The sequence below is a fragment of the Quercus robur genome, chromosome 6, assembly GCF_932294415.1.
Source record: "Quercus robur chromosome 6, dhQueRobu3.1, whole genome shotgun sequence".
Lineage (NCBI taxonomy): Eukaryota > Viridiplantae > Streptophyta > Magnoliopsida > Fagales > Fagaceae > Quercus > Quercus robur.
Genome location: NC_065539.1, coordinates 43061827 through 43075090, shown reverse-complemented (window position 1 = coordinate 43075090; position 13264 = coordinate 43061827). Strand labels below are relative to the sequence as shown.

The window sequence follows — 13264 nt, the reverse complement described above, 5'->3', positions numbered from 1 at the left end:
GAGAAATCCAATATGTTCATATCTCTATAAAATAGAGAATAGTAGAAGCCAATTTTATTACAACTACTTAAATTGAGTTGACTTAATTCCGTACAATTACAAAGTATAGCATGAAAGATAATGGAATTAATTGTTGTAATTTTTATTTTTTTTCCATGTTTTGAATTTCCTCTATATTATTATTGCAATTGAGCAAAGATTGAGAAAGTAACATTACTACTCTAATTTGAAGTTTAATACGTCCTTCTCAAGTCATGGTCTTTATTTATATATTTGCAGTTTATTTTTCTAACCGTTGATGAGAAATTAAGGCTCAGTTGCACAATATGTGTAAATTCTTCAGAAGGCTACTTTAAATAGTAAGTCAATGTGTCTCTTACATTTGGGTATTAATTAGAATTATTTTCAAATGATTGTACCAATAAAAGTGAATGTGTATAAATTTTGTTTAACTATCCCGTGCATCGCACGGGTTAGCGACTAGTATATATTAATTTCTTAAACTCTTTTGTTTCGGTTTTAACTTATTTTTCAACTTATATTATTGTGTTTTATGGTTTACGTTACGGCAAGATGTATAATATTCCGCATTCTACCACTAATTTATTTTCATGGCTGGACTGATATCTTACTGTCTAATTGATGACATGTGTCCCTTTGGCAATAAATGTAGCAAAAAACATGTGTCATCTTTTAGAATAATGCAAGCTTATGACTCCATATGGCAAACAATGATATATATGTACACATCATACGTATATGACACATTTTCCGGTTATTTGATATTCATTTAACTATAGAATAATGGGATCCTTAGATACTCCTAAATAAATGAGTATTTGAATATGTAATTAAATGCATCATAATTAGGGCCACCTCAAGGGATTTCTCCCTGTAATAACCTGGTCTGTGTGGAACAGGGGGATTGCACATACCCAAAGGAATAGCCAGATATTCAAAGAGGTCTAGATACCCTTGATTGTCAAAAAAAAAAAAAAAAAAAAAAATGCAACACAATTGGAAAAGAAACCCAAAAGTCAGACTTTCTCGAAAAATTCTTACTTTCTCCCGAAGTATAGAGAAATGGTGCTCCCTCCTCTCACATTCATGACGGACTCCACCGTGAATTTAATGTGTGAACCTAACCATGAATGTGAGAGGAGAGAGTATCATAATTCTCCTTGCTCCGAAAGTACATAAGAATTACTCGACTTTCTTCCCCCTCCCTGCCACCCTCCCTCTCTTGTTTTTTTTTTTTTTGAGAAACCTCCCCCTGAAAAAGGGGGGAGCTATGATTCCAATAAAATTTCATCATGATAGACTACATTAGAAACAGCAGGGACATCCTCAATCCAGGTACAAAAAGGAAAAAAATTACATGCAGCTCTTGCTAAGTTGTGAGCTACTTTGTTTCCCAGCCTACGTGTATGCCTGAAATGAGAAGATAGGACCTTGATGTCAGCAAGAATGTGTCCAAAGCTCGCTGTAGAGAAGCTCTCATTCTTCATGGCTCGAATAGCAATACCCAAGTCGCCTTCCTAGATGATATGATCAAACCCAAGCTCTTGTGCAAAAGAAAGAGCTCGTCTTGCTTCCAACACTTCCACCATCTCCACCGAGGTGGGCAGTGGAATAACTTGTGCTAATGCAGCCATAACTAGACCATGGTCATTGCGAATAATGGCTCCTAGCCCTGCTTCACCCTTCGCTTTAAAGATGGCGCCATCAAAGTTAATTTTCACCCAATCCATAGGGGGCGGTTCCCACTCGGTGAGGCTTCGGGTATGAGTAGGAGAGGGTGCCGGAGTGTGGGCGTGATGAAATTCTTGAAGAGCGTCTCTTGCCATAGAGTGTAGAAGCCTCAAGTCTGGCACTGATTCACCCAGACGGAGCTTATTCCTTCTAGTCCAGATTAGCGATGTGGTCATTGCAACCAAGTCCGTGGGGTGGCCTTTCTCCATGCATACCTGGATAACTTCAAGGAAGTTTGAGCAATCTTTAGCATCGTTCCTGAGTGGGCCAAAATGAGCATCCCAGACCATATCCAATTTTGAACACATCCACAAAGCATGCAGTGAGGACTCCGGCTCTGATCCACAAACTTGGCAGGTAGCATCAGATAAGACTTTTCTTTTCATCAGGTTGACCCGAGACGGAAGAGCATCAGAGGCTGCCCGCCACAGCAACGTTTTTATTCTGCTTGGGATTTTCAGTTTCCACAGTCCCTTCCAGGTGCTTTTTTGTTAAGGGGGGGGGGCTGATGGACCCGCTATTGAGGACAGCTCATCCTCAATAAAAAATCTGTAACCAGCCTTAACAGAATAGACACCATCCACCTTCCCCGGCCAATATAGCTTGTCCTTTCCTACGGTGAAGCACAGAGGGATCGATTTGATCATCTTCGCTTCTAAGGGATGGAAGTTATTATCTACAACATCTTCAATCCAGCAGCTCCTATCCTTGTCAATTAGCACTGATACCTGCGCATCGCTGCCATAGAAAATTGGAGGAGATTGGACATTAGCACAGTTAGGATCCGGCAGCCACCTGTCATGGTATATGCGAATATTTTCTCCACAACCCACTTTCCAATTGGCACCCTTTTTTATGATCTCCCTCCCTTTAAGGATACTTTTCCATGTGAATGAACCATTGCCTTCCTTTGCCTCAAGAATATTCCCCTTCGGAAAAAATTTAACTTTGAAGAACCTATGGAAAAGCGAGTTTTTTCCTCTAACAGCCTCCACACCTGCTTTGCTAGCATAGCGTCGTTAAACTTTTGGAGTTCCTTGAACCCCATACCCCCTAGGTCTTTTGGAGGCAAAGGTTGCTCCATTTTGACCAATGGATTTTCCTTTGCTCCCCTCTCTGGTCCCACCAGAATTTTTGGATTAGCTGCTCGATGTCATTGCACAAAGTGATGGGCAGCTTAAAACAACTCATGGCGAAGGTTGGTATAGCCTGAACAACCCTCCCTCTCTTGTAACCAACATAATTATATCTAATTATAATATTTTCACTTTAAAGTATAATTTTTTACACATAATTGCCAAATTTTACACGTAAAATCCTTAAAAATAAGAATGATATAAATATTTCTATAAAACCTGAACATTACGCATTTTCCTTTTATGTTGGCACATCATATTTTGAAATAGGAGAATGCAAAACAAGACTAAATATGGAAGTTTCAATTATTTTAAATAAAATCTTTTAGTACACAGATGTATAAATTCAGACCAAGCAAATATGGGGTGAATTCCCCGAAATTCGCTCCATTCTCCCCACTAAGTCCACCCATCTCCCATTATACTAATGGCACCCAACAAGTAAACCCACTCCAAACTTTCTATAAAAATGACCAAATTTCACCAAGTTAAGGAAGGTATTCATCCACTTTTCATACTTGAGTCATTGGAAGAAATATTGGCTTAACCGTCGGAGAGTCCTTGGCTGGTTCACACCTGTCACCCTCGATAGACTTTCAATGGTATTTTGGTCATTCTTAGATTTTAGGGGCATTACAGTCATTTTATAGGTTCTAAGGGTATTTTGATAATTTCAGAGGGAATTAGGGGAATTTTGGTCATTTTTTAGGCTTTAAGGGAATTTCAATCATTTCTAAGGTTTTTGGGGTCATTTTTTAGGTACTAACGGTATTTCAATCTTTTTAAAGTTTCTAAGGGTATTTTTAGATATTCCCTAAGTATAGGGGGCATTACGGTCATTTTCTTTTCTAAGGGTATTTTGGTCATGTTTTAGGTTTCAAGGTTATTTTAGTTATTTTTTAGGTTTTATGGTAATTTCGGTCTTTTTTTGGTCTTAAGGGTATTTTGGTCTTTTTTAGATTTTATCGTTAATTCGGTCATTTTTTAGGTTTTATGGTAATTTTGGTCTTTTTTTAAGTTTCAGGGTCATTCCGTCAAATTTTTTTTTTGTTCTAAGGGGTTTATTGGTCATTTTTTAGGTTTCGTGGTTATTTCGATTATTTTTTAGGTTCTAAGGGTATTATGGTCATTTTTTTTAGGTTTCCAAGGTATTAGGGTAATCAGTGAGAAAGAAAAGGAACCATCAATTTTGACATATACTTGTCATCATCCCTATATGTATTTTAAACCATTCCAATGTGGGATTGTCATCTTCATCCTCATTTTTTGCTACAAACATATATATAAAGAAATAAGTAAGTAAAAAAGTGACTTCAATGGTGGAACCAAATGTAAAAGTATGGTCAGATATGATATTAATACTACCTAATGTGATGATGGAACAGTCAAATATGAGAAAAAAAAAAAAAAAAGGAACCACTAAATGTGACAAAAATACTGTCAAATATGATGTTGGTATTGTCGAATATGATAATGGAACCATCAAATGTGAGAAAAATAAGGGAACAACCAAATGTGACAAAAGAAAAGTCACATGTGATATTTGAATTACACAATGTGAGGATGGAACTGTCAAATGTTAGAAAAAATAAAGGAACTGTCAAATATGACAAAAGTACAGTTACATGTGATATTAGTACTGCATAATGTGATGATGTGCTTGCTCACTCCCAAGTGCAGGAGATTGTAGCAATATAATTCTCGGAGTACCGAGGTCAAACCACAAGGAGCAGGGTAAATTCAAAGACAATGTAATTAAAAAAACTTTTGGTGAAGAAGAAGAATAATTTTTGTCTGGTAATTGTAAACAAGAATAACAATGATAACTTATTTAAATCAATAATGTAAATACTTGGGCATCAGGGTGTTTCCCTATATTGATATGAAATTCTTTGTGATCTAAGAAAATATCTATTTCATAATTGATTGTTCTTATACAATTAAAAACTTATGATTCGGTTGAACTGAGACAATTCAAGAACGCATGATAACCTCGATTGATAATGTGGTTAGAAAAGTTTTCAGAAAAACCTATTCACTTTAAATCCAGATTTCTATTTGAAACTATTAGAAATTCATCTAAACAATAAGAAAAACATGATTGAACTTATTGAAAGCATGGAAGAACTAATACATCAAAAGAAATCCAATTGAACAATCAAATATGTTGTAGATAAAATCCTAGAAAGAATCACATTGAATATTCATACCGTACAGAAGAAATATAACCCCTAGCCCTAGCAAAGAGTTTAGGCTGCCATTAGAGAAAGGAAAATACAAGGTTTTCTCTCCGAAATTCGTTCTCCACAGCCTCCCTTCAAAACCCTAATGTCTAAGTGTCCAAAGAAAATAAAACATTTACTATTTTAATTTCCGTCCAGGTTTACAGCGGTAACTTGTGAGTTAATTTCGGTGTTCAAAAATTGAGAATTTCGAAAAAACTCACAACTGGAAAGTTGTAGATATTTAAGTCACAGTTCCAACCCATCTGGCCTTGTGTCAATTGAATTTTTGAGGAGAGAGATACGCCCAAAATACTGATCAGTGCTCAAATCAGATTTTTCCTTTTCAGATTCTGCCTCTTTGATTTCTTTCCTTATTTGAAGCTTCCAATCATGGTAGATGATACAAGCACTTCAGCTGCACCTCCTTAGACATTTAAGCGTGGTCCTTTAGCTTCACTTTAATTCTAGTTTGGCCTCCATTCTCTCACAAATTCTTGTAAACTCATCTTTCTCACATGATTTCCTGAAAGTAGAAAATTACACACAATGAATAGCATCTTATTCAAGAAATTATGTAAAGACAAATAATAGGGACTAATGCAAATCATGGCTTAATTATACAAATTAAGCATAGTAATAAGGAGATAACACCCATATAAATATATAAAAAGTATACATTTTAAGGCGTTATCAGGATGGAACCGTTAAATGTGAGAAAAAAAGTAAGGGAACTACCAAATGTGAAAAAAGAACTGTCACATGTGAAGTTGGAACTGCGCAATGTGATAATGGAACTGTCAAATGTGAGAAAAAAAGTAAAGAAACCACTAAATGTGAGAAAAAAACTGTCGCATGTGATGTTGGAAATGCACAATGTGAGGATGAAACTGTCAAATGCGAGAAAAAAGTAAGGGAACCATCCAATGTGACAAATGAATAGTCATATGTGATATTAGAACCACACAATGTGAGGATGGAACTATCAAATGTAAAGAAAAAAAAAAGTAAAAGAACCACCAAGTGTGAGAAAAAAACTGTCACATGTGATGTTAGAACTGCACAATGTGAGGATGGAACCGTCAAATGTGATAAAAAAAGTAAAGAAACCACCAAATGTGACAAAAGAAAACTCACATATAATATTGAAACTACACAATGTGAGGATGGAACCGTCAAATGTTAGAAAAAATAAAGGAACCGTCGAATATGATAAAAGTACAGTCATATGTGATATTAGTACTGCACAATGTGATGATGGAACTGTCAAATGTAAGAAAAAAAGTATGGGAACTACCAAATGTGAGAAAGAACTGACACATGTGAGGTTGGAATTGCACAATGTGAGGATGGAATCGTCAAATGAGAGAAAAAATAAAGGAACCACCAAATGTGAGAAAAAAATTATCACATGTGATGTTGGAACTGCATAATGTGAGGATGAAATCGTCAAATGTGAAAAAAAGTTAGGGAATTACCAAATATGATAAAAAAAACTGTTACATATGATATTGAAGTTACACAATGTGAGAATGAAACCGTCAAATGTGAGAAAAAAGTAAGGAAACTACTAAATGTAAGACAAGAACTGTCACATGTGATATTGGAACTATACAATATGAGAATGGAACCGTAAAATATGAGAAAAAAAGTAAGGAAACTACTAAATGTGATAAAAGAACTGTCACATGTAATGTTGGAACTACACAATGTAAGAATGAATCCGTCAAATGTGAGAAAAAAAGTAAGGGAACCATCCAATGTGACAAAAGAACCGTCATATGTGATGTTGGAACCGCACAATGTGAGGATAGAGCCGTCAAATGTGAGAAAAAAAAGTAAGGGAACTACCAAATGTGAGAAAAGAACTATCACATGTAATGTTGGAACTGTACAATGTGAGAATGGAATCATCAAGTGTGAGAAAAAAGTAAGGAAACCACCTAATGTGACAAAAAACACTGTCATATGTGATGTTGGAACCGCATAATGTGAGGATGGAATCATCAAATGTGAGAAAAAACTATCACATGTGATGTTGAAACTGCACATTGTGAGGATGGAACTGTCAAATGTGATAAAAAAGTAAGGAAACCACCAAATGTGAGAAAAGAACAGTCACATGTGATGTTGGAACTGCAAAATGTGATAATGGAACCGTCAAGTGTGAGAAAAAAGTAAGGAAACCACCTAATGTGACAAAAAAACTGTCATATGTGATGTTGAAACAGCACAATGTGAGGATGAAACCGTCAATTGTAAGAAAAAAAGTAAGGGAACCACCAAATGTGAGAGAAAAAAACGGTCACATGTGATGTTGGAAGTGCACAATGTGAGAATGGAACCGTCAAATATGAGAAAAAAGTAAGGGAATTACCAAATGTGATAAAAGAACTGCCACATGTAATGTTGGAACTGCACAATGTCATGATAGAATCGTCAAATGTGAGAAAAAAAAGTATGGGAACCATCTAATTTGACAAAAGAACTGTCATGTGTGATGCTGGAACCGCACAATGTGAGGAAGGAGCTGTAAAATGTGAGAAAAAAAAAAGTAAGGGAACCACCAAATGTAAAAAAAAACTGTCACATGTGATATTGAAATTGCACAATGTGAGGATGGAATCGTCAAATGTGATTAAAAAGTGAGGGAACCACCAAATGTGAGAAAAAAACTGCCACATGTAATATTAAAACTGCCAAATATAAAGATAAAACTGTCAAATATAAGAAAAAAGTAACCTAGCGTAGTAGGTTAGTTACTAATGGCTACCGTACCCCCCTTTTTGGGGGTACAGTAGAATTACTCTGATACTTGATAGCACTTGGATCATAAGATTCTTCGTTAATCTTTGCCTAAACGTAATCAGAAAATTGAATATTTACAAAAACACAAAAAAAAAAAAAAAAAATCAAAATCAAAACATCTGCTGCCAACCAATCTATACACAGATTCATCGGAATTTTACAAATATTCCTACACAAATTCAATCAATATATAAAAACAAAACAATTTTTTTTAGAACAAATTAAGGGAAGAACAGAAAAATGCAAACAACAGACATGGAGCTCAAAACCACCCAAAAAAACAAAAAAAATCAACCTCAAAACCACAAAAATTTGAACTTGACAACCCGGACTTTTAAAGAGACCACTATTTGACTGAGCCTACTCTCTCTCTCTCTCTCTCTCTCTCTCTCTCTCTCTCTCTCTCTTAGATTAAGTAATAGCAACATCAGTGTTCATTCCTTCTCTGTTTGACTGAGCCCACTGTTGTTGTTGTTGTTGTTATGGATGAATGAATGTAACAAGCGGTGGGAGTGGGGTGAGTTTGACGGTGGTGAGGTGACCATTGGAGACCACATCGATCAACGCTGAATGTTATGGGTGGTGGCCTCAGTGATAGCCGCTGCTAGCAATGGTGGGGGAGCTCATGAATCTCGGCCATGGTTGGGCATGAGACTGAGAGATCAGAGATGTGAGAGAGATAAAGAGCTTTGAGGATTTTTTTTTTCTTTTCAAATTTTTAAATGATAATAGTTTTATTTATAAAATATTCTGAAGTTACCAAAATGATGCTATTTTGGGTGAAAGGATCAGTTTAAGGGAGGCTAACGGGAGGTCTTGATTGAACAGTTTTCATGACTAGACTCTTCCGGCTTTATTTTCACCACTAGTCTATATATAAAATAATAGGTGAAGCAGAGAGAGTGTGAAATTGAATTCCAAATTATAACTCTAATTTTGTGCCATGTGTCTAGAATCTGAAATTGAAGTTGAATTTTGCATCATGTAGCTAAATGTATATGAGCTCATTCTCATTAAAACCACTTCTATGTATCGGGTCAAGTGAGTTACTGTGCTAATTAAGTTTTTTCTTGATTTTGTAGTCAAACGTGAAAACCAAAGAGATTAATATCGGTGATAAGAACTTGGTTTGGGTACATTGCATAATTTCCAAAAAGATAGCAAAGTCAGAGTTTGCATCTTTGTTATAAATTGCTTACAAAATTTGCATCTTTACATTTGCACTAAGTTTCGGATTAAAGTGCTTTCTTCTTGGTCCTGACACTGAGTTTTGTTTACTATTCACTTACAAAGTTTGCATCTTTACATTTATTATAAATTGCTAATATGTGATTAGATGCACATTATGCCTAAAATTCACTATCCTTATATTTGGCTTTTTGTTCAGGTTGGGCACCTATAACAATGAAGAAAACATTGCTGTGGACCGATGTATGATACTTTTTGTAGGCTGCAAAGGAACTTAGTGATCAATGGAATCTCACGCGAATTGGAGAGGACCCCGCTATAGATATCTGGATGGCAGATGTGAGTCACTATGTTTTTAAAATGTTCAGTGAAGGTAAAGGTTATGAACAATGTAAATTTTCCGGAGAGAGATTTATTATTCTATATTTACGCAAGTTTGGTTGCCTTCTTGGAGTGGATCACTCCACCCTGTCTTTCTACTGGAACTTTTTATTCAGATTGTTACAATTTAATTCGAAATTTTATTTGAATTTTCCTATTGTTGTTACTATCATATATTATCATTCCAATTGTTCATTCCAATTTTACTATACACGTGTACAATCTAATTATTTTTAATTTTGCTATTATGTGTAGAAGCCAATGAGATGAAATTAATAACACATTAAACACTCATGCTTTGGGAATCGGTAGTACCAATCTAAATCCATTGGATCTGCTTCGTGATAATACAACTATGAAGGATGTATAAAAACACGCACAAACCCATCTCTCTATAAAAAGAGATTGGAGAGAATTTCTTTTATCAGCCATGGAACTTCAGAGGTTTTTTCTTCACACAAATGCCCATCATGTTACAAAATGACCCACCGTAAAACTACAAAATGAGTACAACTCTGAGGGTTTTTTTTTTTTTTTTTTTAAATTTTTTTAAGCTACGAAAATTTTAATTACCAATAGAAATTGAAGATTCAAAAACGTGAATGGATCTTTTGGATAAACATTGTCACCAAGGTTCATCTTTCTGTGTAAAATATATATACTGCTAAGTTTTGTTAATAAAATTTTCTGGTTAATAATATGAATTTAGATTTAACTGAGCATTTTAAACATAAATAAACTCATGATTAATAATATATTCATTCCCGTGCGGTAGCACAGGGCTACATACCAGTTTTATATAATTTTATTGAAATTTTACTGTTTGACTCAAATAGTATGTCGAAATAGACTTGTACAAAATACTATGTTTCAAAGGACAAATTGGAATGCCCACTAGAATGGAATTAACAACGTTGGGCTGTTGGCTAATGTTGCTATCAAATTTGTAAAAAACATCAGTAACAACAACAACAACCAATCACCTTATTTAAAGATAAAGAGTTTTGTAATTATACTTATTCTCTCAAATTTGAAAGTAAAGATAGAGAAATGCATAAAAGCTACTTAAAGCAATAGCTTGACAATGGCATTAGCCACTCTTGCGACATTGTTTATATTTGTGTTCTCGACAGTCAGCGGTGAATTGCCTGAAAAACCTTCTTCACAAGAATTGCTCTCGTTGGCAGCATCCTGTGTACCTTGATCAGCAAACTTAGGATTACCCTTAGTTAAAGCTTCAATGGACTCTGGAACATCAGCAGTTAAAACACCAGTCTTGTAATCTTCAACACAAGAGAGTAATGCTTCCTTAACCTCGTTTCTTGGGCTCTGAAGAAGAAGGCTATTGATGTGGATTAGAGTTTGAGTTGTCGTGGTGTTTAGTACATTAACCATTATGAGAGCTAGCCCTGCAACATCTGCTGTGGCACTTTTAGGGTCTGATTTAAGGGAAGAGATGCAAAGATTGTAGTTTGGTGTTTGCTTGCACGTTTGCTCAATTAAATTGTCATCATTGGGACGTAGTCTGGCACATTGACTTGATGGTAGAAATATGATTTGAAAGACAACGTGAACAAGAAGTACGAACACTAAGGGGCCGTTTGGATTGAGTTTTTTGATAACTCAATTCTCTGTTTCCATAACTCATAACTCAAAAATTGTAGGACCCATAGTAAAAAGGTTGTTTGGCCAAACGATAACTCTGTTTCCATAATTCTGTTTCCATCACTCAATTCTCTGATTTTTGAGTTATGAGTTATGGAAACTGAAAACAACAAAAGGCTGTTTTCAGTTTCCATAACTCATAACTCAATGGCATTTCCGTAAATAAACACACATGAGGGACCCATAGCCGCAACTTTTGACCACCTTTTGACTTTTTTTTTTTTTTTTTTTTTTTCCTGGGTTGACCGTTCAGTTTTTTTTTTTCTTCTGGGTTGGCGTTGTTCTTTTTTTTTTTTTTTTCTTTTCTTTTTTTTTTCTTTTCTGGGTTGGCGTTGTTCTTTTTTTTTTATTTTTTTCTTTTTCTTTTTCTTTTCCTGGGTTGGCTGTTCGGTTTTTTTTTTTTTTTTTTTTTTTTTTTTTAAGCTTCGGTGAGTTGGGTATTAATAAAAAAAAATAAAAAAAAAACTACTGTACTGGCTGACAGGTGTGGGACCCATGAATAGTGTGAAAAAATTGAGTGATGAAAATAAAAGTGATGTTGCCAAATGAGTGTGAAAAAATGAGTGATGAGTGATGAGTGATGAGTGATGGAAATTGAGTAACGGAAATTGAGTGATAAAAAAAGGTTACCCAAACAGGCCCTAAAGTTCTCATCTTTGTAGAAGAAAAAGATGTTTATGCTTAGTGGGATAGAGAATATTGTGTGGAGCTTATGCTTAAATGTATGAGCTCTTTTATAGGGAATTTGATATATAGTTGAAATTTCAAAATAAAATTCACCAAATAGTTATCCTAACTAATTTCAATGTATATCTCAATTTTTTAAGATAATGGATACAAGTACAATTATCTATAACATAAATTCGTAAGATATGTTATATCTTTGTTCCAATAAAAATTAATTTCCTTTCCATGTGTAAAATGTATCATGATGCTTTTTTTGTTGTTATTATTGTTTTCGTGTTAGATTCTACGTTATATTCTTTTTGAGAAGATACGTTATATTCAATTACTAATCATGCAATTCATTGTGAATTTTAGAACTTTAATATAAACAGAATCGATTTCCATTCTATATCGATTGCCATAAAAATTATTGATTTTCTTTCCTAATAAAATGAAAACTATAATGGAATCTATTGATTTTCTTTTCTAATAAATCGTAATAATTATGAGATTAGATCATAATTATTGTTTTTGTGTTAGATTCTACGTTATATTCTTTTTGAGAAGATACGTTATATTCAATTACTAATCATGCAATTCATTGTGAATTATAGAACTTTAATATAAACAGAATCGATTTCCATTCTATATCGATTGCCATAAAAATTATTGATTTTCTTTCCTAATAAAATGAAAACTATAATGGAATCTATTGATTTTCTTTTCTAATAAATCGTAATAATTATGAGATTAGATCATTCCAATTATGTTGTTTTTTTGAATTATAGAAATTTAATATAAATAGAAATATAGAATCAGTTTCCATCAAAACTATTGATTTTTTTTTTTTTTTTTTTTTTTTTGCTAGGTAAGTGCGGGGGATTGAACCCGGGTAACAGGTCACTATAGAACCCAGGTACCAACTCGCCTAGATGGGCAGTGGTCAAAACTATTGATTTTTTTTTTCTAATAAAATGCATAGTAATTATGAGATGAGATAATTCCAAATATAGTTTTTTAAATAGAAAAATTTTCCCCTTGGATTTTGAAGGAGTATTAAAGGAATTTTTAGAGAGGACACGTTCATTATGCAGTTCGGATACGTTTGGTACATTGAACGTGGATTACTACAGAAATGGTAATCTTTATTACCGAGAATAAAATGTATTGTAATAGAATAACTAAACATATTCATTAGTTTGGTTATGAGTTGTAACATTAGGATAAAACTTATGAACTATTTTAGGAAATATCTCATTCATTCAATTATATTTCCTAGAAAATAATATATTTTAAATTTTAGAGAGATGAGTTATTTTTTGATGATTTTTTATTTTCACAATTGTTAGGTGGACATGGAAAATTTATTTATTTGGAAATATATTAATGTTAGAAATTATTACATCTATTAAGCAATAACTATTACAACCCTTTTAGAAGGAATAG

At 34.0% G+C, this 13264-nt stretch overlaps 2 protein-coding genes across 2 annotated transcripts; both read right to left on the bottom strand.

Moving 5' to 3' along the window:
• Positions 1 to 1538: 1538 nt before the first annotated feature.
• LOC126690228 (uncharacterized) lies at positions 1539 to 2836 on the bottom strand. The gene is made up of 3 exons (XM_050385350.1): positions 2750 to 2836; positions 2267 to 2681; positions 1539 to 2170 (listed from the first exon to the last, which is right to left on the bottom strand). Exons 1-3 carry the CDS (start codon positions 2834 to 2836, stop codon positions 1539 to 1541), a joined length of 1134 nt encoding a protein of 377 aa, XP_050241307.1.
• Positions 2837 to 10552: 7716 nt separating this feature from the next.
• On the bottom strand, positions 10553 to 10882 carry LOC126690227 (cell wall / vacuolar inhibitor of fructosidase 1-like). Its single transcript, XM_050385349.1, has one exon. It carries the CDS (start codon positions 10880 to 10882, stop codon positions 10553 to 10555), a length of 330 nt encoding a protein of 109 aa, XP_050241306.1.
• Positions 10883 to 13264: the final 2382 nt, after the last annotated feature.

Excerpts from the sequence above, each read along its gene's own strand:
- LOC126690227 (XM_050385349.1), bottom strand. The coding sequence starts at position 10,882 with ATGGTTAATGTACTAAACACCACGACAACTCAAACTCTAATCCACATC.
- LOC126690228 (XM_050385350.1), bottom strand. The coding sequence starts at position 2,836 with ATGGAGCAACCTTTGCCTCCAAAAGACCTAGGGGGTATGGGGTTCAAG. Across the intron at positions 2,682-2,749 it reads ACGCTATGCTAGCAAAGCAG|GGGAATATTCTTGAGGCAAA; the intron begins GTGTGGAGGCTG and ends TTTTTTCCGAAG. Across the intron at positions 2,171-2,266 it reads TGAGCTGTCCTCAATAGCGG|CCTCTGATGCTCTTCCGTCT; the intron begins GTCCATCAGCCC and ends TGTGGCGGGCAG.